General features: G+C 36.9%; 1 protein-coding gene across 1 annotated transcript in view; it reads right to left on the reverse strand.

The window, feature by feature from the left end:
• The window catches only part of RCOR1 (REST corepressor 1), a 151085-nt gene extending 123539 nt beyond the window's left edge, over positions 1-27546 (reverse strand). The window contains exons 1-2 of the mRNA XM_001367100.4: positions 26814-27546; positions 26602-26661 (exon numbers count right to left, since the gene is read on the reverse strand). Of these exons, the coding sequence (XP_001367137.3) occupies positions 26602-26661; positions 26814-27156 (403 nt within the window). The 5' untranslated portion in view covers positions 27157-27546. The remainder of the gene's footprint in view (positions 1-26601; positions 26662-26813) is intronic.
• Between the last annotated feature and the right edge of the window lie 351 nt (positions 27547-27897).

Genomic DNA, 27897 nt, shown 5'->3' on the forward strand with positions numbered 1-27897 from the left:
GGGTAATGCAGTGGATAGAGTGCTGGACCTGGAACTCATCTTCCGAAGTTCAACTCTGACCTCAGACACTTACTAGCTATGTGACTCTGAGCAAGTCACTTATCCCTGTTGGCCTCCGTTTCCTCATCTATTAAATAAGCTGGAGAAGGAACAGCAAACTATTCCAGTATCTTTACCAAGAAAACCCCAAATGGGGTCATGAAATGTCAGACATGACTGAAAAATGACTCAACAACAAATTGGGCTTTACATACATTATCTCATTGATACAACCCAAGGAGCAGGGTTAATTAATAAGCTTTAATAAGCCCCTACTATTTGCCAGGCATTATGCCAAGCACTTTACAAATATTATCTCATTTAACCCAACAACCCTATGAGGTATTTCCTCACCAAGATTTAATATTCTAATGCAGCACTTTTTAGGTTCCTCTAGCAATATCATTTGTATCTATAATAATCACCAGAAATGGGTAATGATTATCCTTTTGACAAATTTTGAAAAGTTATTGTTATATCTTTTTTACTTGGCCCAAGAAGACAACAGATTTCATCAAAGTCACTTAGCTTCTCTGGATCTCAATTTTCATATCTGTAAAACTGAGGGGCAGGGGTTGGGGGACTTAAAATGGCTTCTGAGATTCCATTTAGTTCTAAATCTAAATGCTGCACAACTATATAAAAAGAAAGTAACCCAGATCTTTCTGGAGTTTCTTTTTTATAGAAGGTAAGCTCTTAAGGCCTTTGCCCTAGAAATATAATTACAGTTACAAAATAAAAATTGGTAGGATTCAATTTACCATATTATTTTAAAGGAAATATTTCAAACATGCATTATTTCATAGAGAAGCCAACTTTTTATCAGGGTCCTGGCAAAAATCACACACAATCATGGAATTTTAGAACTTAAAAAGAATTCCTTGTTCAACTACCTTATTTAAGAGGAGCAAAAACTGTCAACCAACTTAGGCCATATTTCTTAGATGATTATCTTTAGGGCTTCCTCCAACCTTAAAAAGAATAACAAAAATATCTCACAATTCTAGAATCAAAATCAGGGCTAAAATCTAACTGTTCCCCATCCACTGTCTTCCTTACTACCAATTCAATGCTCACTTTAAAACTATACCACACGGATTCATCTCTGAAAAGCAGTAACATAGCATTTTTAAAAAATCTGTACCAAGCTAAAGAAGCCTTCTATTGTGGAAACTCTCTCCATGGATACAGATCAACAATTCACCAGTTATAATCTTTAGAACCCATTTGAAAGTTTAAGTGACTTTCCAGTCACACAATCAGAGACAGAATTTGAATTCAAGTTCTATTCCCTTACTGAGTTGTCTCTCATTCACAGCCACTTAATCTGAAATACATAATTTACAGGTCTACCTAAAGGGATATACTGGATGTGCAGAAAGAAAACTCACATTTTTGTTGTTAAGGCTGAGTCCTTTTCAGGGCTGCTTATCTACCTTTAATGTCTACCACTCACCCAACTCTTAACCTGTGGCTCCAAAAACTGTGATTTTAATCTACCTGAATATAAGAGTAACAGAAGAATAGAGACCTATATAAAGACCATTTGTATGTGAATGCCATAAAAAAAGATGTGACAATAAATAACATCTATAAAAGTCACTTTAAGATTTACAAAGCCTTTTGCAAACTTTTGCAAAATTTACATACATTATCTTAATGACTCTCACAAAAATCCAAAAAGTAGTAATAAGTGCTAACTACTAAGGAACCCCATTTTATAAGTGAGAAATCTTTTTTTTTTAATTTAAGGTTTTTAAATGACTTCTCTGTGGCCACTGAGGCAAGACAGTGTCTAAGAGAGTTGGGTCTGCTATGTCACTAAGATCCGAGTTCAAATTCTGCCTCAGATAAGCACTAGACATATGACCATGAGTAAGTCACTTCGCCTCTGCCTTTCTTAATTTTCTCATCTGTGAGGATATTAATAGCACCTTCCTCACATGGTTGTTGTAAGAACCAAATGAGCCAGTATTTGTAAAAAATGCTGAGCACAATACCTGACATAGTAATGCTATATAAATGTTTATTCTCTCCCCCTCCCCTTCTCATGTGCATAAACACACATTATATGAAAACCAATCTTTTCTGTACTACACAATACATTATGTAAAATTTTGTTTTTTAATTGCTTCAGTCATATTGATGTACCAGAATAATTTGCTGGCACTGAAATTTATATGTTTCTTTTTTAAAACTTCCTCAGTGTGATGTGTATGTGTATTTTATATATATATATACTAAATCCTTGATGAGTTTTATTTCTTAGGTACATCTATATACTAAAGCATTTAGCATACCTATATCTATTATCTTAAAATAGGCATTTAACTTACCTTATTGATAAAACTACAGACTTTCCCTACTTCCCAATATAACCTATAGTCCTAAAATAAAATCCTGGCTCTGTGGGACCTTAGACAAGTCATTTAACCTATATGGGGCTAAATTCTCTCATCAGCAAAATGAAGGCATTAGATGACCTCTAAAAATCCTTTTCAGTTTTAAATCCTTGACTATCTTCTCTTTTGAAGGAAAAATATCCAAAATGTGAGTCATAAACATATCTGAGGTAAAGCTGCCTTCATTTGGGCCAATATGGTAAAAATAATTCTTGAAAGTGACCAAAGAAAATGAGAATAATAATGGCCATTATTTATACCAAAGAATAATAAAATAGTAATGGATTCTTTTTTTCCACATATTTAGCTTTATCTGTACAGAAATCAGATTTAATTTTTATTCAGATACAACATTGCATTGACTACCCTAGCTTTTATAACTTTACTAAGCAAGAATAATAAATGTTGCTTTCTGTAAGAAATGTTCAGTGTCAATGATACATGTATAACCCAGTGGGACTGTTTGTTGGATTTGGTAGGGGGAGGGATGGAAAAAAAGAAAAAGGAAAAAAGATGTTCAGTGTGCTTCAATGACTCCATGAGCATCACAATTTACCCAGTCTTGTCCCTTAATAAGGTATACAGATTTATTTCTCCCTGCAGGAAAATAATGTACAGAAAAATTAAATATTTTTAATGACTTGGAAGTCTGAGAAAACAACTTTTAAATAACTCTTATTTACTGCCAGAATCAGAGGATCGGTCATTAAATTCGAAAGAACTTCAAAAGCTAAGTCCAAACCATTGATTTTAAAGATGAGGAAACTGAGACTTAAGGAGACTGAACCCAAAGTCACACAGGTGATTATCAGAGGTAGAATTTGAACCTAAGTCCTCCAACTTTAGAGTATTATGTCATTCTGCATGCATGAAGGCTGGCAGAGGCTGTGCCAAAGTAGTTACAGTGACATTCTTGGCAAAATAGCTCTGTATCTTCTTCCTACACAAAAATTTCATGTAGAACCATATTTAAATACAAAAGGAAAAGACATGGAGGAAAAAAGTGTGAAAGGGAATTCTTTACTCTATTGCCTATCCTGAGTTAACACTAACTTAAGTACCTCACTAGATTCTGAAGACAGGATTAACTCTCTTTTGTCCATCTTTTGAATGAATCAATACAAACTTGAAATAGGTGGAGAAGCTCACAAACCACTTAGTAAATTCATACCCTCAGAAACTCAATCAGCCAAGATAAGTATTCACCTTTCCAGAAGTTAAGAACTTAACCTTCAGAAGGTGAGAAGTCAATCCCAAAACATTGCCCCCTGGGCAGTGCTAGACAATTTGGAAACTGTGATTGACCCCTGTGAAGATGGGCAGGGATAAAAAGTCACCATAAAAGCTAACCCCAAACTCCAAGTTAGAGGGAAATTGTCTTTGAGAAGAGTCTGAAGAGATTGTCTTCTGGAGATAGTCTTCTGACTGGTGAAGAGTCTTCAAGGGAGCTTTGCTGGAGACTGCAGCTTGGATCCGGGGCCTGGAGCTCCGCTTCAACTTAAGACTCTTGACTCCTGGACAACTTCGTTGGGTAAGTGAAAGCCTGACTCCTTTCCTAGTTTCCATCTTGGAGGAAGCCACGTGGTTACTCACCACCAGCTTTCCTGGTTGAGAACTAATTAATCTCTGCCTGGATTAAGTAGATCTGGAGTAAACATTTAGGTGTATAGGATAGATAACCTCTCTAACCTCTTCATGTTTCTCTATTTTATTGTTTCCTCTCCATTTTGTAAATATTTGTAAATAAAATTCCGACTAGAGATATAATGTTGGTGACCACATCATTTCATAAAATTATTGTCCAACCATTAAATTTAACCCTTACAAAAGACTTGCAGGATTAGAAATTAAAGCATTGCTTGATATGATGAATCCTTTGAAATTCACGTCCACCCTAAAATTGCTAGATTAACTATAACTCCCTATAAGACTTAGAAGTCCCAAGAAATTCAGCAGGAAAGACTAGGACACTTGAAAATGGAAAAATCTCTCCAGACTAGGTATGTCTGATCCTATATGGCCACCAAATAGGAGGTAGTAGTATATCTGCAGGATTTATGTTAGTATTATAAGAATTATTAATCTACAAAGATTAGTTATAATCATGATTTAAAAGCTAACCCATTGTGTGATTCATGGAAAACGGAAAGTATTATGAACAAATTTGTTTTAAATAAACATACAGAAAAAAATTAGAAAAATATAATGACGTTCTAATGATCATAAGCTTAAAAATTTCAATTAAAAGGAAATATTTAATCCCCCCAAAATTATTCATCTACTGAAATGCTTTTTTAAAGAAGCAACCTATAATGCCTCACTGTTATCTAACATGAAACAACTAGTTATGCAAGAAAAGTGGAGAGTCAGGAGAATAGATTAAAGACATTTAGGTAACATGTTAGCATTCCAATCAAATTATTTGTTGACTAAACTTGTGTCTGAAAAACTGCTTGTGGACTAGTGAACGGATGTTTGAAAACATGAACATAATCTGCAACTGGACAATCAAAACCAAGTTTTCAATGAGTAGAATTGACCTCCAAATGTAAATCTGGGCTGGCAAAACCAAAATATTTTAGTAATGGGTAACAATAACAAAGAAAATGAAAGCTAGATCTTCTCCCACACTTTGAATAAAAATTAACAAAATACTAAAAAGACCCTAGGTTAAAATAGGAAATGTCTAATGAATATAAAAATGTAAAGTTTCACCATATCTACAACCCAGTGATCTTAACCAGTACATTATCTTCTCAAAAAAATGAACTTAAATCACCAAGCCCACTTTATATTAATTCATTATATACATATAACCATCAATTCATTTATTAAAAGCCAACTATGCCATATAATACCCAGGAGGTATAGGGGAAGATGCAAAAAGATGCAATGTTTACTTTTATATTTAGAACTATATATCATAACCATATATATCGCCACTTAAATGCAATCATCTTGGCTGCAGTGACAGATTAGAAATAGTGATCAAAATAAAATTGTAGATTTTTAATACAGAATTTTGCTAAAGCCATATGCACTTAAAATTTTTAATTCGGCTTACAGATGTTAAAGAAATCTATCTAGGTATAATAGAAACAATCTAGTTTTATTTAGAAACACATTTATTAAAGTTTAAAACAATTCTATTACAATTGGTCACAACATATTCTTATCCTATAAACAATTTTTTTAAGCTAAGGTAAAGCAAAAAGATGAACCATGGCCCATGAAGGGAGGAATTAAAGTTCTTTATCCACCTGAAAATTCTCTGTGGATCACTACAAAGGCACACTGGACAAAAATTCAGATAGAATTGCATAGTTTAAAGTTTGTTCACCTTATAAAACTAAGTCCTATGGAGGAACATTGGATTAAAGCCATTAATTCAGTTAGTTAGGAGGGTGTATGTGGAAAGAACACTGTACCTGAAGTTAAAAAGACCTTGGTCACCTGCCAATTCTGCCACTAACTTACTCTGTGGCCCTGGGCAAGTCCAACTTTGCTGTACTTCAATTTCCTCATCTGTTTAATAGGTATAATAATAATAATACTTCCCAGAGTTATAAGAAAAGTGCTTTGCAGTAAAGTAATAGACAAATGGGAACTTTTTTGAGTTCAGAAGGATTTAGAACTGGATAATGATATGATCATTCGGAAGGGATCTAGACCTTTGGGGTTATCTAAATTCAAACATTTTATAGATGAGGAAACCAGGACCCTGAGAAGTTAATTTACCTAATATAGGTAATAAGTGGTAGAACTGGGATTCAAACCCAAGTCCTCTAACTCCAAATCTAGTACTCCTTCAAATGCATCAGGATGATATAGATGATAGTTAAGTAGAAAAGAACAATCCCTTTCTGGACTTTCAAACTTTCTTTTGGGCTTTTTTGACAGATGTCTCATTATACGTTGTTGCTAACACCTTGAAAAAATGTCTGCATTAGAGAAATATATACACATCATAACCTCTGATCAATTACAAGAAAATATTCTGAAAAAAACTGCATACAAAAGATCAAGGGCCTACTCTAAAGTCACATGATACATGAAGCATAACTCCAGAGCTAATTAAAAAGAATAATCAAAAAGTGAGCTTTCAATTAAGCTCAGCTCCCCAGGACAATTCACAAAATAAAAGAGGCAATACATTTTAAAGGAAGATATGAATAAAAGCTCAAGCCATAAGAGATAGTTACCTAAATTTTCCTTCTTGATTATTGTACATCATCAACTCAGGAAGGTAAAACAAAGACATATGCTTTTATTTAACTACTTAATGCTATTCAAGTCTTTTGGTATTTTTTAAATAATCACAACCACAAACATCAGTGACAAAGGTTCAAAAAGATGTCTCCATTAAAGGCAAATTAGCTTGGCCAAAAATGTTTGAATGCTTAAAGATGTTCTTAAAATATGTTCTAAAAGTCACTATTATGGCTTCTCTGTGACCATTCATAGCTATTATCTCCTACTTTCCTTGGGGACCTGAAAATTAAATTCATTCCTGGAATATATTTAAATACTATAAGGTCACATTTCCATTCTCTTCAACTCCACTCACCAAGACTGAAAGATGCTAAATCAGGCCAAGTGTGTTAAAGAACAGGAATAAATATGATGCAGCAACTTCTTTCCATGACCTGCCTATACTACCTTTAAAGCTAAACTAATGACTTAGGCTGAAAGGAGAGTTCTCCATTTGGTAGAGTTAAAAAGAGTAGAGTTGGAACTAAACTCCGGTCAATGCTGACAAGATTCCACAGGGTTATTTAACTTACTGCAATACAATCAAGTAACCATACTAGAATTCAGTTCACTAAAAGGCAAGCAGTTAGGTGTATGACCATGAATTTAAGTATATCTTATGGCATTTCTAGACACAAGCCTATCAATTCATCTATATCATGCCTCTCTTGGTTGTTAAAAGAACTTCCAGGAGAAGCTATGTTTTTACCAAACTTCCAAGAGCAAAACACAGAGCAGGGTCTGCCCTTAAGTTCCCCACAGATTCTTGATTAAAGTCCAAAGTCTTCACTTAGTTCATAAATCAGACAACTTCTCAATTTAGCCCCATGGTACTCAAATTCAACATAGTTAAGATTGACATCCACCTCAACCAGGAACAAGTACACTATCAACAATGATTACTTTATATATATATATATATATATATATATATATATACCTAGACTTTGAATTAAAGGTCAAAAAACAACCTTAGAAACTCCTATGGGAGTATAAATGAAATGGAAAAGGGAAAAAGGAAAGAGAATACCTTCTGTTGCTCTGCTAGAGAAATCATAGCCTTTTGGATATTTCATCTCATCTTGGCTTTACCAAATTCTTTATCATTACAAAATCTTATATCTTAAGAAGATTAGATAAGAGATGAGTGTACCTGAATGGTAACCATGACATTTTTTTTTTTAAAGATAATGTGTCAGTTTTGATGAATGAGATTTTCTTTTATTATTCAGTTACAAATGATGGCTTTTGGGCAAAGGGGAAATGTAAAGGCATAAAAACAAACAAAAAATTTTTAAAAGAAGAGAAGCAGGCCCCCAGCTTGTTGAGTAAATTTCCAGTGAAGAATTTATATAATAATATAGACAAGACTTGCAAAGAATGAAAAATCATGAAGGGGGTGCAACTTGTACTGTATTACCTGCACTGATGAATCACAAATTCAAATTCCTAATCAGGCTATAAAGGTCACTTGATGTCATTCTATGGAACCCAAAACAGTTAACAGAATTATGTTATTTTATGAAAAGTAAAGGAGCCAAGTTCCCACCAATACAACTCTCCACAAAGATATAGAAAATGAACCAAGTCCTACTCAAAAAATAAAAGAAAAATCCAAATGAATCATACTTTGTGCCAAGGTCTCTATGTGGAGGCAGACAGAGAGGTATGTGGACCCTGGAGACCAGATCTAACCAGGGATGTAGTTCAAAAAGCATTCCAACATGCAGAAACTGAAAGAGAACCAAGATACTATACCAGAGCAAGAGGTACTAGATCCATATATATGGACTCTGACCTAATACCAGATGCAGAAATGAATACCAAGAGTTAGCTTTACTATTCACTATCAAAGTCAAAGATTCAGGATGGTCTGAGAAGGGGCCCAAGTGCCTAGAATCTCAAGCCAATTAATGGGAGGAAAAAAAGTAGGAAGGAAGAGGTCCTAACAATAACAGATCTCAAACTCTACTATTAAAGCAGTAATCAGCAAAACAATTTAAAGCTGGGTTAGAAATAGAACAGTTGATCAGTAGAAGTGAATGGGTATATAATATACAAAAGTAAATGAACCTAGTATTGGATAAACCCCTTAATACATACTGTTAGAGCAAGAACTCACTATCCCACAGCAACTGTTGGTAAATCTAAAAAGTACCATTGTGGAAACTATACCCCCTCAGATTGGCAGGAAAATAACAAATGCTAGAAAAACTATGGAAAAACAAGTTCACTGATGAAGCATTATTGGTGGAGCTGTGACTTGGTCTGTCCATACTGGAAAGCAATTTGGAATTATGGTCAAAGAGGTATTAAACTGTATATACTTTTCGACCCAGCAATATCATTATTAGGTCTATAGCTACAAAGAAAACAAGCCAAAAAAAGGTAAAAGGGACCAATATATGCAAAAACATTCATAACAGCTCCATTTGCAGTGGCAAAAAAATAAAAAACTGAGGGGGTGCCTATAAACAGCTAAACAAATGATAGCTTATTAATGTGATAGAATTCTATTCTGCTCAAGTAAATGATAGAGGGAATGGGAATAGTTGTATGAACTGATACAGAGTAAAGTGAGAAGAACCAGGAGAATGATTTATACAATAGTAACAGTATTAAAAAGAAAAACTTCATAGACTTAGGAACCCTGATCATCACAATGAATAGCCATGATTCCTGAAGACTCAAGATGAAACAAGTTATTTACCTCCTGATAGAGGGGTGATAGCCTCAGAGTACAGATTGAGATTTTTTTGTGCGGGAATTTATTTTACTTGGCTCTCCATTTTTCTTACTAGGGTGTTTTTTTTTCTTGCTTTCTCAAACTTTCTCAATTAGGGGTGGGAGGAGGTGGGAGGGAAGAGAAAGAAATTAATTTTTAAAAATTCTTTTTAATTACACCAATTTTCTTTTTTCTTAATGCAGGGATTAAACATAAAGATTTCTTCTTGAATATGCATAGTCAGAATAATTTGATTACTCATATAACTGCAGATATTAATCTCTCAAGTAAATGTACCAAAGAGCCTAGAAGGGCATTCAGCATTCAATCCTCAGGAAACTATCAAAGATGCTACTGTTCACAAACACTTCAGTTTCTTAAAAAAAAAAAAGGGGGGGTAATTAAAGCAGGGCTCTTAATCCTGCATTGAAAAAAAAAAAAGATTTAGCAACATCATTATTTTTGGCAACCTAGAGTTGGGACAATATCATACTTAACCAGAAGAGGGGGATAATTTACACCTCAGAACCTTTTAGCCTAAAACCAACATGATGAGCTGTGGGTAATGATCATTTCAATTTTAATACATAACAGAAAAACAAATTACTCTAGCTTTTTTGCTTGTGAGGAAAGAATCCTTTTACTATATTCCTCCTTTTCTTCTAGTGAAAGGACAAATGAAAGTGGCCGCTGAACAATTTCTGTCAACCATAGAACTCCTGCTAGTAATTTTACCAATCCAGTAGTCAAGAAGACTCATCTTCCTAAGTTCAAATCCAACTTCAGACATTTTACTAGCTGTGTGACAGGCAAGTCATTTAACCCAGTTGGTCTCAGTTTCCTTATCTGTTAAATAACCTGGAGAAGAAAATGGCAAATAACTCCAGTATCTTTGCCAAGAAAAACCCAAATGCAGTCACAAAGACTTGACTGAAGTATGAACAACAAAAACTGTTTTTCTCAACATTTTTTTGGTTGGTTCTTTCTAAGTAAGCTATGTTGGGTTGACAAATAAGGTGGGGGGAAAGTGTTGTCCTCTTATAAGCATATTCTTGACTCTTAAGTTTTTCTGGTTATAGTCATCATTGGCTCTTGCTCAAGTCCACCTTAAACTGGCAACACAAAATGGCAAAGTGATTTATAAATTAAACTTAATTTTCCCCTCTAAGACTGACCATAACTATGATCTTGGTTTCATTAGCATCCTACTCTAAAAGAAAATATTCTTATCATAATTCTTTGCTTTGCTTTCAATTAACAAAAACTGACTGTCTCTGTCTCTCCCTCCCTCCTCCCCCTACTTATTCCCACCATGGAAGCAGGGGAAGTGAGGAGTGGGAGGAAGTTCTTGCAACAAATATACAGTCAAGCAAAAAAAATTCCAATTTAGACTATATACAAAAACTATGTTTCATTCTGCACTCTGAATCTATCATCTGTCAGAAAGTGGAGTACCAAGTGCCATCATTAGCCTCAGAGAATTATGGCTTGGTCATTGAATTGATCAGAAATCTCAGATCTTGGCAAGTTATTTGCTTTTACACTTATTATTTAAAATGTTCAATTGCTTCTACTCAGTTCATTCTGCATCAGTTTATGCATATCATCCCTTTCATATTACAATTGTATTCTGAAAAAAAGTTCAAATTTAAAAAGGGGGAGGGATCTGAATCACAAATTTACAAAACCATATTTATATAGTAAGTCCATATTTTGGATTATCTATGTTCAAAACTAACAACAAAAAAGATATCTATACTGATGATAACTGTCACTGTAAGGAAGTAGAACAAAAATATACTTAGATGAGTCTTTAGAAATAACTCATTCTATTTCCTCCTCCCCAAAGTTAAAAGTTTTTTTTTTAATTCTCCCAAAAATATATAACTGAATCATGATGAAATCTGGCTTCATGGCTCAGTTAAATATTCTACATTTTAATATATTCTCAACAATTTGTGGTTTTAAAAACAGCACATATTAACAACAAAATAATAGAGCTGCTCAGAGCATCTCTCAAAGTCAAGGAAAACATGATTTAGCAACTTCTACACCTCATAGGCTAGCAGCCAACACTGAGAAGATACCAATAATCCTCTGAGGATCACAATTCTGAGTAAATTCTGGCCCAAGGAGAACAGGAAGTTAAGGAACACACAAGTTTCTTGCAAGTAAGGAAATACATAATTGCATAAAATAATACTCCCCTCCCAAAAAAATGACATTTTAGAACAAATATTCAAAGCTTGGGATTTTTCTCAGTTAATTTTGAGTAGTCTTCCCATTAAGGAATTCCAACTAAGGAAAATCTTTTTTTAAGCTTTATCTTGATAAGAAATATATTAAAGCTTTCAACAGCCAAAACCTAGTAACTAACTAGAATTCTCAGATAACACTCCATTTTTAGAGAAAAGAACAAAAAGTTAAAAAAAAAACTCATCAGAACTTTAGCTAAAAACAAAACAACCTTCTAGAACAGTAAATGATTAGCCTAATCTTCCATCACTATTGCATTCATAAGAGTGGTGATATATGTAAAACACTAGAGTCAGGAAAGTGGTTTTGATCCCAGCTTTTCCACTAACTCACTTGATGACCTTGATCAAGTTTCTACTAAAGAGACTTGGGAATCTCATCTGTAAAATGTAAAGAAAGGAGCTGAAAGAAGCTCTCACCATGGATATAAAATCTCATTGTGTAGTGCTCTAGTTGAAGAAGCAGAGTTTAGGCTATGACATATCCCAGAAGCCATAAAAATCAACAGCAATGCTAGTAGCACTAGTCAGCAGAAATAGCCTGCTCCTAGTTGGAAGACTTGAATTCAAGCCCTAGCATTGGCATTTACTAGCTATGTTGTATAACTTTGTTAAGTCACTTCACTTCTGAATAGTTCTTTTATCTGAAAAAGTATCTGTATGATAATACTTTCAGACCCACAACCTGGTATAGTAGATAATGTGTTATTTAAAAGCTGCTTTAAGTAAATATGATAGGTAACAAGGATGTATACTTCTGGGGCATAACAGATAGCTGGCCTTGGAGATAAGGAAGACCTGGGTTCAAGTCTATGTGAGGAAAAATATCTCCATCCTGCTCTGGCACTTAGTGGCGATACAGAGTAAATCACATTTAATAGCTTAAGTATCGATATGCAATGTCGCCATAGGGGTTTATAAAGCAAGCACAGGAAGGAGAGAGGTTTTTTTATGAGTGGCAGTTAGCATGCTGGGTTGAAATCTGGGACCAGATCTTACTTTAAATTAGTAAGGCTAAAATCTGTCTGTCTCTGTCTTTCTCTCTCTCTCTCTCTCTCTCTCTCTCTCTCTCTCTCTCTCTCTCTCTCTCTCTCAATAAATAGTTATAACTCTGACAAGATCCCTTTTTATTCATAAGCTCCACCTTTGAAAAGTCACTTAACCTCTTACTGTTCTAGGCAGCAAAGACTCTTAAGTTGCAGACAAGTAAATACAATAAAAGTTTTTAAAAAAGGTTTCAAAATGACTGATACCAAAATTCAATTATATTCTGTGGCAAAAAGGCAAGAACAGAAAATAATACATTTTAAGCTTTCAATGAATGTTGAAACAGATCTCTTCCCTAGTTAACTCCCTGCAGTGTGGTACACAGGAAAAAACCTTGGATTTGGCATCAGAGAAGTCAGGTTTCATTCAAGCCCTGGCTCTGTAGTTGTCTCCTATATAACTGTGGATAAGGCATGTAAAGCTCTATTAGCATCCGATAGGCATCCTCTAACCAGGTCAGCACAAGGTCCAAGCCCACACTCATATCCAGCTCCACTCAAAAGCACCGGCTTAGATGAGATCTTAGTGCATCATTCTTTAATAAGAGCCTTTCTCTTTAATCAGTTGCTTTAACTAAAATATTATCACCTTAGATAAACTCTAGCATTCATCTCTTTAAAAGTCAAAAACAATCAAGCAACAAACTCAAAACTTAAGACACTGCATGCAGTCATTCATGGCCAGGAAAATACTTCCAACCCCATGGAAAGAAATACAGTAGCAAAATACCTCCCTGAAATCCAAAATTTATCAAGCTCCCTGGTACCAGCTGCTGCACAAAGTGCTGGGAAATAAAACAAAAACATGTGATGCCTTCAAGGAGCTTAAATTCCACTAGAGGGATACAATATGTCCACAAACAAATACAAAATATGTATAAATTAATACAGTTATTTCCAGAGGGAGAAAATGCTAATAGTCAGGGAAAGGGAAAGAACAGGAAAAGCAACAAGAGGTAAGACAGGGTTTGAGGTTGGCATCTGAATTCTGTTTTTTTTTTTTTTTTAGGAAACTCAGAATTCTATGAGGAAAAGGAAGAAAAGCCCAATCCAAACTTGGGGATGGATCACTCTTGCAAAGTCAGAAAAGATAATGTGTTTAGTAAAGAACTAATGATGGGTTTGCCTAGAATAGGCAATGAACTCGTGAAAAGGATGGATGTATCTTTGTAATTGTTACTGTTGTACAGTCATTTTCAGTCATGTCTGACTATTCATGACCCCATTTGAGGTTTTCTCATAATGGTTTGCCATTTCCTTCTCCAGCTCATTTGACAGATAAAACTGAAGCAGAGTTAACAGACGTGTCCAGGGATACACAGCTACTAAGTATCTGAGGCAAAATTTGAACTCGGACCTTCTTAATTCTGACCTGGTACTCTATCCACTGTACCACCTATCTGCCCAATTCATAACTACCACTCAAGGCTTAAAGTGTCAACATAATCCCCTTACAATCAATTCCCCTTGGGATCCAGCTCTTATGCTGCTACCTCATACTGGTCTCTAGAAGGTTATTATAGGCAAATATTAGCAAGAGGAAGGGAAACAGTATACTACCACTTCTTGAAACAAACTCCAGGTTCCCAGTTCACAGGCTTATAAATATAACTCTCTGCTCACAGTTGTCTAGTAAAGGGTTTTAGTATACACAGGAAAGTTTAGTAGTATTTCTTTTTAAAAGACTGCAAAGAAATGTGAATGGAAAAAAAAACTCCCATTTTTTTTAAAACCCTTACTTTCTGTCTGAAAATCAATACCAGGTATCAATTCCAAGGTAGAAGAGTGGTATTTCCAGGCAATTGGGGTTAAGTGACTTACCCATGGTCACATAACTAGAAGTATCTCAGGCCACATTTGAATCCAGGACTTCCAGTCTCTAGGCCTTGCTTTCTATGCACTTAGTCACATAGCTGCCCCTACTATACTTTCATAGGGATCTATTTTTTTCCAAAATTAAGACAAAAAACTAAATATATAGTCATCTTTAAATTACCTAAATTTCCCTCTTCTTAAAAAGTTTATTTACAGTATCTCTCTCAACCAACCTTCTAACTCCTCCAATGTAATAAATTAGGAAAAATACTGGATTTGGAATCAGAGGTCCTGGGTTCATATTCTGGTTCTACTACTTAGACAAGCCACTTAAGTTTTCTAGGCCTGCTTCATCTTTAAAATGAGGAGGTTAAGAGACATATTAAGATTCCTTCAGGCTCTAAGTCTAGGGATTATTTAATATGCCTTTCATCAGCTGAAAGGAGGAATGTTAAAGACCTCTGCTGAACCTATATCAAATTGTTTTCCTCCAGTGGAGTAGGGGAAGGAGAAAGGGAGGGAGAGAATTTGGATTACAAAAGGTCAGAAAGTAATTGTTTAAAAAAAATCATTTCCATGGGTAATTGAAAAATAATAATAAAAGTATTTACAAAAAAAAAAAAGATCTCTGCTGCCCAAATATAAAATACTCAAAGCTAACACTCGCCACACAACTAAAACTAGACTTGAGCAATTGGAAAAACATTAACTGCTCATGGATAGGACGAGCCAATATAATAAAAATGACCATCCTACCCAAACTTATTTATCTATTTAGTGCCATACCCATGGAACTCCCAAAAAATTTCTTTACTGATTTAGAAAAAACCATAACAAAGTTCATTTGGAAGAACAAAAGATCAAAGATATTCAGGGAAATAATGAAAAAAAAACACAAATGAGGGGGGCCTTGCAGTCCCAGACCTCAAACTATATTACAAAGCAGCAGTCATCAAAACAATTTGGTACTGGCTAAGAGACAGAAAGGAGGATCAGTGGAATAGACTGGGGGCAAGCGACCTCAGAAAGACAGACAGTATACGATAAACCCAAAGATCCCAGCTTTTGGGACAAAAATCCACTATTCGATAAAAACTGCTGGGAAAATTGGAAGACAGTACAGGAGAGATTAGGAATTGATCAACACTTCACACCCTACACCAAGATAAATTCAAAATGGGTGAAAGACTTAAACATAAAGAAGGAAACCATAAGTAAATTGGGTAAACACAGAATAGTATACATGTCAGACCTTTGGGAGGGGAAAGGCTTTAAAACCAAGCAAGACATAGAAAGAATCACAAAATGTAAAATAAATAATTTTGACTACATCAAATTAAAAAGCTTTTATACAAACAAAACCAATGTAACTAAGATCAAAAGGAAAACAACAAATTGGGGAAAAAATCTTCATAAAAAACTCTGACAAAGGTTTAATTACTCAAATTTATAAAGAGCTAAATCAATTGTACAAAAAATCAAGCCATTCTCCAATTGATAAATGGGCAAGGGACATGGATAGGCAGTTTTCAGATAAAGAAATCAAAACTATTAATAAGCACATGAAGAAGTGTTCTAAATCTCTTATAATCAGAGAGATGCAGATCAAAACAACTCTGAGGTATCACCTCACACCTAGCAGATTGGCTAACATGACAGCTATGGAAAGTAATGAATGTGGGAGGGGATGTGGCAAAGTAGGGACATTAATTCATTGCTGGTGGAGTTGTGAACTGATCCAACCATTCTGGAGGGCAATTTGGAACTATGCACAAAGGGCGACAAAAGAATGTCTACCCTTTGATCCAGCCATAGCACTGCTGGGTCTGTACCCCAAAGAGATAATGGACAAAAAGACTTGTACAAAAATATTCATAGCTGCGCTCTTTGTGGTGGCCAAAAACTGGAAAATGAAGGGATGCCCATCAATTGGGGAATGGCTGAGCAAATTGTGGTATATGTTGGTGATGGAATACTATTGTGCTAAAAGGAATAATGAAGTGGAGGAATTCCATGGAGACTGGAACGACCTCCAGGAAGTGATGCAGAGCGAGAGGAACAGAACCAGGAGAACATTGTACACAGAGACAAACACACTGTGGTATAATCAAACGTAATGGACTTCTCCATTAGTGGCGGTGTAATGTCCCTGAACAATCTGCAGGGATCTAGGGAAAAAAACACTATCCATAAGCAGAGGACAAACTGTGGGAGTAGAAACACCGAGGAAAAGCAACTGCCTGACTACAGCGGTTGAGGGGACATGACAGAGGAGAGACTCTAAATGAACACTCTAATGCAAATATTAACAACATGGCAATGGGTTCGAATCAAGAACACATGTGATACCCAGTGGAATCACACGTCAGCTATGGGGGGTGGGGGGAAGGAAAAGAAAATGATCTTTGTCTTTAATGAATAATGCATGGAAATGATCAAATAAAATACTATAAAATTAAAAAAAAGAAAAAAAAGAATAATGGGCAAGGGAGATGAATAGGCAGTTTTCAGTTAAAGAAATCAAAACTATTAATAAGCACATGAAAAAGTGCTCTAAACCTCTTATAATCAGAGAGATGCAAATCAAAACAACTCTGAGGTTATCACCTCACACCTAGCAGATTGGCTAACATGACAGCAAAGGAAAGTAATGAATGCTGGAGGGGATGTGGCAAAGTCGGACATTAACTCACTGCTGGTGGAGTTGTGAATGGATCCAACCATTCTGGAGGGCAATGTAGAACTATGACCAAAAGGCGATAAAAGACTGTCTGCCCTTTGATCCAGCCATAGCACTGCTGGGTTTGTACCCCAAAGAAATAATAAGGAAAAAAACATATACAAGAATACTCATAGTGGCACTCTTTGTGGTAGGAAAGAATTGGAAAATGAGGGGATGCCCTCAATTGGAGAATGGCTGAACACATTGTGGTATATGTTGGTGATGGAATACTATTGTGCTCAAGGAATAATGAACTGGAGGAATTCCATGGAGACTGGAACAACCTCTAGAATTGATACAGAGTAAGAGGAGCAGAACCAGGAGAACATTGAACACTGTGGTACAATCGAATGTCATGGACTTTTCCACTAGTGTCAATGCAATGTCTCTGAACAATCTGCAGGTATCTATGAGAAAAAAAAAACACTATCCACAAGCAGAGGAAACACTGTGGAAGTAAAAACACGCAGGAAAGGCAACAGCTTGACTACAGGAGTTGAGGGAATAAGATTGAAGAGAGACTCTAAATGAAGACCCTAATGCAAATACCAACAACATGGAAATGGGTTTGAATCAAGGACACATGTGACACCCAGTGGAATTGCATGTCAGCTATGGGAGGGGGTAGTGGGGAGGAAAAGGAAATGATCTTTGTTTCCAATGAATAAGGTTTGAAAATTACCAATTAAATTAATGTTTAAATAAAATAAAATAAAATACTCAAAGCTAAAGGATGACAGTAAAACCTCAATAATTCAGACACTATTCAGACCTTGGAATTTCTATGGCTTAGATCAATATTTAAAGTATTTAGGGGTTTTGCTTTTTTTGTTAAAGATCTTTTTCTGGTTTTGTTTGTACTGGGTAAGAAAAGGGGTTCTCTTAAGTAAATTTATACTCAGTAATGCAAAACTTTAACGTATCTATGTCAAAGATTTTGTGTATAGCTGTAACTAAAAAGCAGGATTGTGTCTTAACTCAAACTTCACTAATTTAGAGAATCATTTTAATTCATCAGTGAGGTTTTATAATAATTTAAATTATCCTGCTTAGAAGGATATTTTATTTTTAGGAACCAGATCACATTGTACGACATTTAAAAATACTTATTCTATGCAAGTTTTTCTCTTCTGAAAACTGTATCATAATAAATACTATTTTGTACTAAGAAATCAACTGGAAAAAAAATCAGTTGGGCCAATAGTAAACATAAAATGTATACATTTATATAATGTATTTAAATTGGATTTTCTCTAATACCCAATATAACTCCAGTGGGAGAAAAAAAGATACATTTTAAAATGCTCAACTGTACATCAATTATGTTTTTGGCAAAAATTTAATAGAAATAAAGGTAAAATTCCACTCTTATTATAAAAAAAACCAATTTGATTAACATATGGTGAGGAAGATATGGCCAGGCATGTCCTATGGAAAAAGATCTAAGCATTTATGTGATTTGCAAGAATAAGGCAATAGAGTCAATTCTAAGGCCAAAAAACAAACAAACAAACAAAACCCCATCCCAATTGCTAATTATAGACCTTATTAAAAGGTATAGTATCCAGAATAAGGAAACTAAAATGTCTATTACATTTCCCCTTGGTAAGACTATATATATTGATCTGTTGGATTCTGGGTATTATATTCGGGAAAGAAAAGTTGGAATATGTCCAAAATAGAATGACCAGAAGAGTGAGAGATCTAGAGTATGCCATAATTGGAAGTAGGGAATTTTAAGTCTTTGGAAAAGAAGACTTTAGCAGAGAATATAATTGTGACATTAAAATATCTGAAGATCTCTCCTGAGATTAAATTCAACCTGCTTTTCCCCACAAAGCAGAACTTGAGATAATGATTAGAGGTATCAGAGAAGCAGACTTAGACTCAATTAAAGGCCAGATTTTCTAAGCAACACATTCCAAAAATGGCAGAGGCTGCCTCATGAGGTAATAGGTTTCTTCTCATTGGAGGTCTCAAATAGAAGAACAATTACTTGTTAGGGATGAGGGGATCTTTGGTCAGATATAGGTTAGATGACCTCTTCCGGTTCTATGTAAACCCAGAATTTTACTAAGTGGTGATTTGTAGTTCTGAAAAATAAAGCAAACTGACCTAATAAACACCAGCCAGGAGTCCAAGCACTAACGTCAATCTCCAACTCTCAGATCCTTCCCAGTACTGACTATATTCTTTTCCCTTCCCAATCTCAAACTTCGGTGTAACAATTCCACTCTACACTAACCTCTGCTCTGCAATCCTAGCCCCCTTGTTATTATCAGCCCTTGAAAAACTCCAATCCTGGATTGCTCCCATCATCCCTCTCCTTTGCTCCTATTCCCTTGCTGAACCATGAGACCAACTACAGATTTGTTAACTATTCTCTACTGGATCCTCACTGAAGCAAGGAAAATTCTATTCCTAATTGATTCACAATCCATTCACCTCATTTCTTCTCTCCTTAAGCCTCCCAGTGCCTCTCTTCCCTCCTCCCCCCATTTCAGCCTTGAATTCCACTTCATACTTAACAACAAAAATTCCCCAAGAATTCTCCTTTTTTCCTTATTCATCTTTTCCAACTATATCCTCCTTCACCCTAGTCTCAGATAAGGTGGTGGCCCTTCTTGCCATTGTCAAATCTTTTATATCCAACCCTTGATTCTATTTCTCCCAAACTCTCTCCAACAAAATTATTACTATCTTTACTGTCCTCACTCTTCTCTTCAATCTCCATCTACTGGTTCCTTTACTGGTGCTTACAAAGATACCTATATCTCTCTCATCCTTAAACAACCCTTACTTAGTCCTAGCAACCTGGCTAACTATCATCTTCTTACATGTTTTCTTCCTTTGTGCCTAAATTCCTTTAGATGCTTCCACTTTCCCTCCTCTCCATCTCTTCTAAACCCTCTATAATCTACCTTCTATCTGCTCTTAAATTATTAGTGATCTCATCATTTATCAAATTTAACAGCCTTTTCTCAATCTTGATCTTTGACTTCTCTACATTATATGACACTACTGATTGCCTTCTGAATATTCTTATATCTTCTAAGTTTTCATGTCATATTTCTCTCAACTGTCCAACTGATCTCTCAGTCCCACTTATTGGCTCTTTTTTTTACCCCTGGTTCTTCAAGGCTCCATCCTGGGTCTTCTTTTTTTTCCCCCTACTCCCTTCTCTCACATCCCATGGGTTTAATTATCATCTCTATGTAGATAATTACCAGGTCTGCACAGCTATCATAAATCTGAGTTCAGCATGTCCAACTACATTTTGAATAGAATGTCCCATAGGCATCCCAAACTCAACACCCCAAATTAGTGGCTCAAAACAGATTTCATTTTCTTTCTTCTTAACCTCTTCCCCTTCCAAACTTCCCTGTCACCATCTAGAGGCAGCTATGGGGTAAAGTGGATAGAGTCCAGGATTTGGAATCATTATCTTGAATTTGAATCTAGACTCAGGTATTTGTTAGCTCTGTGGCCCTAGAAAAAGACACTTACCCTCTCTATATGTGCCTCAATTTCCTAGCTGTAAAACTTCCTAGATTTGTAGTGAAGATAAAAAGAAATAATTTGCAAAATGATTAGCACAGTGCCTGGGACACAGTAGACACTTAATGCTTGTTAAAATTAAAAATTGGGGGGCAGCTGGGTGGCTCAGTGGATTGAAAGCCAGGCCTAGACACTGGAGGTCCTGGGTTCAAATCTAGTCTCAGACACTTCCTAACTGTGTAACCCTGGGCAAGTCAGCCCTTACCACACCACACTTCTGCCTTGGTACCAATACACCTATTGATTCTAAGAGAAAAGGTAAGGATTTTTTTTAATTTTTTAAAGAAAAAAATTTAAATTATCACAATTGAGAACCTTCCTCCCTGGCTCTTTGGCTCAAAACTGCAGTCACTCGACATAACCAAAGTGTTGTCAAATCTCATTTCTATCTTCACAAGTATCATATAATACACTTCTATTCATCCAGATAAACTCTTAGTTCAGATTCACCACTCCTCCCCTGAAATAGTGAAGGAGCCTGGACTCCCTGTTTCAAATCTTCCCATTCCAATCCAGTCTCCACAAAGTTCCTAAGATAATTTTTCATGTGAAGTAAATCTGATCATGTCACTCTCCCTTCACAAATTCCAGTGGCCCCCTACTACCTCAAGGTCCAAATTTTTTAAAATCCTATTTGGCTTCTAAATCTCCATAGCCTGGTCCCTTTTTAGGTGTCCAGTCTTCTCAAACCCTCCATATACTCTACAACTACACCATGACATCTACTTTCAAGCCCTTTTCTCTCTCCCAACTCCATCTCATCTCATCTCTCTACTTTTGCACTGGTTGTTCTGTAGTCAGTCTATAAATATTTATTAAGGACCTACTATGTGAAATTGTGTGTCAGCTACAGGAAGGGGTTGGAGGGAGGGGAGAGAAAGAACATGAATCTTGTAACCATGGAAAAATATTCTAAATTAATTAATTAAATAAAATTTCCCAAAACTTGGGGGGAAAAACACAGAACCTACTATGTGCTAGGCACTGCACTAATGCTGGGTATACAAAGAAAGGTAAAGATAGTCCCTACTACCAAATCTACAGTCTAATGCAGGAGATAACAAACAAATTATATACAAAAAAAGTTATATAAAGGATGAGTTGGAAATAACCAACAAAAAAGACACTAGAATTAAGGTAGGTACCAGGGTCAGAGAGAATCAGGAAAAGTTTCTTGTACAAGGTGGATTTTCACTAGGACTTGAAGGAAACCAGGAGAAACAAGGAGGCAAGAATGAGAAAAGGATGCCAGACAGGAGAGACAGTCAATGTAAATGCCTGAGAGCTGGGAGATGGAATTTTCAGAAGCTGAGAAAGTGTCTGGTTCAAGGAATAGCAAAAAGGCTAGTGTCACTGGATGGCAGTGTAAATGGGGGAGGAGAGGTGTAGGGCATAAGAAGACTGGAGAGGGTTGGGAAATTATAAAGGGCTTTGAATGCTAGAATACATAATGCATATGAAATGTATAATATAAATACACTACATTTTTTATTCTGGTGGCAATAGAGTCACTGGAATTTGAATAAGGCATTATTAGATCAGACCTTCTCTTTGAGAAAACCAATTTGACTAAGTGAAAGATGACAATGTTCTTCTTCCTCAACTCTGCTTCTTTATTTCCTTCAGGCCTGAGTTCAAATTCCACCTTCTCCGGAGGAATTTCCCTAGCCTGCTCTTTCAGGTTATTTTCCATCTATTCTCTATATAACTTGTATGTACCCAGTTACTTATGTGTTGTCTTCTCCATTAGAATGTACATCCCTAGGGAAGTTAAGTAGGTAGTACAGTGGATAGAAAGCCATGTTTAGAGACAGGAGGTCCTTCTGGGTTCAGATCTGACCTCGAAAACTTCCTAGCTGTGTGACCCTGAGCAAGTCACCTAACCTCAATTGCCTATCTCTTCTTTCTTAGAAAAGACCCTCAGTATCAGTTCTAAAACAGAAAATAAGGGTTTAAATAATTTTAAAAAAGGATGTACATTCCTTGAAAATGGGGACAATTTTTTTTGCCTGTCTTTGTATCCCCAGGGCTCAGTACACTGCCTAGCATATCACAATGACTTAATAAAATGCTTGTTGACTGACATCACTAAAATACATGCAAATGTAGGACAAAAAAATAATATGGTAGCTTACTAGACTATAGGATAGCAAAGATTAAAGTCTTTAACAGATTACTCTTAGGCATACTAATAAAATTACTAGAGTTTTCATATTTACAGAAGGGAAACTATCTTAACTATTTCAAAATAATGACCATAGCTTAGGAACACAGTGAACTGTATATTAAAAAGTAGATGGGATGGTAAATAAGCACAGAATAATAAAACTTTGGTAATTTTCTCTGTGATAGCTGAAATGGATCTAAGGAGAATAAAGTCAAAGGTAAAGATTTAATGAAGCTCAAAAAAAGACTGCCTAGAAAGCATCATTGGGCCCCATATGACCCAAGTTCTGAGGACAACTACTTTCTTCAAACAACAAAATTCTATTCTACTAAATAAATGGTTCATTTCCCTGTACTACACTTCCAATTTTCATATTTTTTTTTAAATTCTGAGTGCTAAAATGTTCTTCTCTCAGTGTAAATAGGCAGTAATTAAGATGACTTTAATACTTATTATTTTCAAGTAGTACTCCATTGATCTTGCTTAGCTCTTAATTAAATTGTAAGAACTGAATCAACATTCTGCTACAATCAGGATTTCACACAGGATGATTGTAAACCCTGACTGTCTATAAAGGGGGAAGGGGAGAGGTTAGTCTTATTGGAACTTTATAAGTTACATAGTATCACCTCTAAATAAATTTAATGGAAGAATATGCACAACTAAACAAAAACTATAAATAACAATAGTCTAAAAGTTATTGTTCTAGCCAATCAGCCTTTCATCTTACACTACCTCACATAACCTCAAATACTTTACTGAAAAAGTAATACTTCCTAAACCCAATTTCACTACCGCTTTGCTGATATCTGGTAGAGAAGCTAAAAGAGTATCATATCCGAAAAGTAGACAGAAAAAGCAATGAGATCTGGATAATCCTGGAATGATCAAACTTCCCTGTATGGTAGTTTCCCATTATTATACTCAATTAGTCTAAAAGAAAGGAAATAGTTTGAGTAACATAGACTCCCAAAATTAACATCCTTCCTCTTTCCCAATTATTTATTTTTGAATTTCCTTAAGTATAGGCAAAAAAGTCATTAAGTTGTAAAATTACAAGGCCAAACATACAACCTTTAATCAAACCTAGAGCCAACACTAACTTTCTGACACATTCCCCAGTTTAGACTGGTCAAGTATTATTTGAAATGTTACAATTCAAATTGTTCATTTTTATTCAAATAAGATTCAGAAATGCACACAAAACAGGCAAATTATACTATTTGCCAGAATAAGAGCATCAATGATGTTTAATTTTTACAATGATGAGCTTCTAATAAGCCCATTACTGGTAAATGTTTCCTGGAAAAGTGTTTGACAATTTAAATATTATCAGTTACATATACTCTTTGATGAGAGAATAAACCAGTCAAACCTTTAAACTGCTAATAATGCAATAGAATATTAAATGATGAAGATAGACCAGCTGTAGTCAGCTAAGAAGCAAGATTTTAAAATCTTTTTTAATGCCTTTCTTGTAGCCCATTCAAAACACTTAAGAAAAAGGTTTCAAATAAATGTAACCAAAATGTATCAAATTAAGCCAACATAGTTGCAACTTGTTAAAAGTAAAAGATTTGAGAGGATGATTGAACAACCTCATGATATTTTATGGATACTTGGTGACAAGTTCTATTTTAAATATGCAAAAGAAATGTTGAGCTTGACCTACAAACTGAAGAAAGGGTCAACTGTAACCAAAAAACAATATGCTTCCCCTGGTGGCTGACTAAGGAATGATGGAGTGGAGTGTAAGAAAGAGGGGAGGGGAGGGGGGACCTGGGGGCACATACACTCCCCAAGTCTAGCTTCCTAGGTCAGCTCTTTCATTCAAACAAATAAAAAGTGATTATCAAAATTAGAGGAGTACTCTCAAAATTCTGGTAATAAAAGTTATTACAAAGTAACATGGAGGGTATCTTTCTTTTTTTTAAGCACAAGCCTTTATGCACTGACATACACCTACACAATTTTAAAGCCTTATTTTCTTTCACTTAATATAGATTGTTAGAAATTCTCAAAATTACAAAGAAAGGTAAAATTGCAAGGGAAAAAAAATCTATGTCCAAAGTACAGTGGAACAGGGCAAGGTCATCTCCACTTATTGACTTCAAATATCAAACCAAATTAGGTATCTAAAACCTTCACTAATAGAGTAAAAGATGTACCTTTTTCAATGACTATCCTATTAATTTTCTTTCTGTATCTTGTGGAAAATAAATCTTTGAATCATACAAGTGAAGCAACTCCAGGTCAAAAAACCTCAGAAAGTAAGAGTTTGACTAAGGGACAAGTTTTAAAATGTTATTTTAAAAAATAAAACTTATGCCTTTTAAAAACTCTAATTACTAACATACAGGTCAAGTAAACTAATATGCTGAAAATCCCCCAAAACTAAAATCTAACTAAAATTCTTTTGTCTGCATGTTGATTTGTTCCTATACCACTTTAAATTATCTTGCACATAAACAGCAAGAAGGATATGATTTCAAAAATGTTCTTGTTTCTGGGGGATGGATTTTGGGGATGACTGTTTTTAGATTAATCTATGCTCTAAAATGAGACTTTGGGTTATTTTATTTTCATAAGTCATCCACTACCACTACCACCTCCAAAGGACTAAGTATTTACAAAGAAGTCTCAAAAAAAAAAGGCAGCAAAACTGCCACATGAGATCCTCTTCTAGCTATATAAGCTTTTCTTCTGCTTTTTCCCTGCAAAGCGCCCTCTGGAAAACCTACTTCTCTTATAAACTGAAACAATATGTATTTGGTCCTTATTCCATCCATACTTGACGTTTCAAAATCAGAGATAAGGGCAGAAGCATGGGCTCAGGAGGCCAGAAAGGAATAAATAAGAACCTTAAGTAATAATTGATTGGGTAGGGGTGTCTATTCTATGTGGTCAGTGAAATTTCATTAAGTCCATTTCGCTTGCTAGATTCTACTTTACCACCACCACTACCATAATCACTGTGAATGTGAAACTAACCACACCTGAGCCAGAACGGAGCCAATACAATTGCTCCCACTACTACATCTCCGCTAGCAATACATTCCCTGCTCTCCAGAGAATAGACACCAAATCGTAAGTTACACTGGTATTTCGTGAAGGAGAAATTATCTTTTTTTATAAGTCTGGAAGCACGTTGGCAGAACACGTTCCCCCTCCCCCTCTTGCTGTTCTTCCCTTGGACAGCAGGGCGAACACACACAAAAAGAAAGTTGTTGATTTGATCTCCACTCTCTATCCAAATCCCCAATACTCCCTAATATTCACATGATTCTACGTTTTCCCGTAAGATTTTCTTTCCAAGAAGTGAAAAGGGTGGGGTGCCTATCCCTCAAATAGAACCCCACCTGGAAGACAAGGGTGCAACAATCAAGGACATACACTCCACCAAAGTCCCCTTCATCGCCCACACACACACACCCCAACACCGTCTCTAACCAGTTTGAGGCTACTAACCTACTCCATTCCGTTTGAAGCTACTATATATCTTAACCCATTCTGCCTCAATCCACCCCAAGCAGAGGCAGCGGCCATCCAATGCCTTGGGGGGAAGGGGGCGCCACCCCTAACCCCCCCACACACACACACCCTCACGGATGCCAAACTCACCAGGATCAAAATCAGGGACCACTGCCTGGTACTGGGGCCCGACTCTCATGCCACCTCCTCCTGCGAATAAAAGGGAAAGAGAAGTCAGAGAGGGCTCCAGGAAGAGTTTGGAAGCCGGGCAGGAGAGAAGGACGGGGACACCGGGGCGGAGAGGGGGAGGGGGGGCGGTGAAGGTAGGGTAGCCTCGGCTTGAGTTTGAGGCTATCACCTACCATGCTCTTCATCACTCGAGGAGCCCGAGCTCGCTTCCTCCCAGGAGTTGGTGCTATTTCCATTGGGCGCCGCGGTGGCCGCCGCTGCCAAACTTTTATTATGGCCATTATTGGCGGAGCCGGCGGAGGCCGAGGCGGAGGCTGCAGCGGAGGAGGCAGAGGCGGCCGAGGCATTGGCGGAGGCGGAGGAGGAAGAAGAGGAGGAGGAGGAGGAGGCAGTAGTAGTGGTGGTGGCAGCGGCGTTGGCGGCGTTGGAGGCGGCGGCGGCCGAGGAGGCAGCAGCATTATTCCTCCCCCTCCTCTTCCCCAACACCTCCGGGCCCTTCTCCACCATGGCTGGCATCAGAAGGGACGGCGGGGCGCGGGGAGGAGGGAGCAAAGTGGGGCTGAGGAGCGAGGCGGAGGGGAGGCTCGCCGCGAGGGCGCTAGGAGGGGGGCGCGCCCGCCGAGGGGACCGGGGCTCCGGGGGCGACAGTTGTAACCGGGGCTGCCCGAAGGGAGAGAGGGCTGAGGGAGAGACTTGTGACGGCGACCGGGGACTCGGAGCCGCTTCAACGCCCCAGCTCGAAGCCAAGCGCAACTTTCGCTCTCATCGCCGCCCGTCCGCACTTCACTGGCTCAACTACTCTGGGAGCAGGGAGCCGGGGGGGAGGGGGGAGGAGAGAGGGCAGGGGAGGGGAGGAGGAGCAGGCAAGGATCTCAGCCGAACTCAGCCGGCCTGAGGAAGGCCCCGCCCCACTCCCGGCCTCTCATTGGTCCCTCTGGGATTTTGGAAGAGCCACAATCGCGTCGGTTGGCTGGGACACCCCGTCCGTCAAAGGGAAGCTGGGTGCGGAAGGGAGGGGGAAGGAGGAGGGGGCGGACCCGGCGCTTCCGTTGCTCGAGTTCGGTTGACGCGTATCTCCCGCTGTACGTGGTTGGGGGGTTTGCAATCTCTCTACGCCCCATGATCCCTCTCTCTAGGCTAGGCAATGGAGAGGATTTAGCCTATCTCCCCTCAACCTCCCTTCTCGATAACACCCGTCAAGCTACACCCTCATCTGGCTTCCCATAGGAACCCCACCGAAGAGCTAAACAGCTTAAT

Source organism: Monodelphis domestica, chromosome 1 (genome assembly GCF_027887165.1).
Source record: "Monodelphis domestica isolate mMonDom1 chromosome 1, mMonDom1.pri, whole genome shotgun sequence".
Lineage (NCBI taxonomy): Eukaryota > Metazoa > Chordata > Mammalia > Didelphimorphia > Didelphidae > Monodelphis > Monodelphis domestica.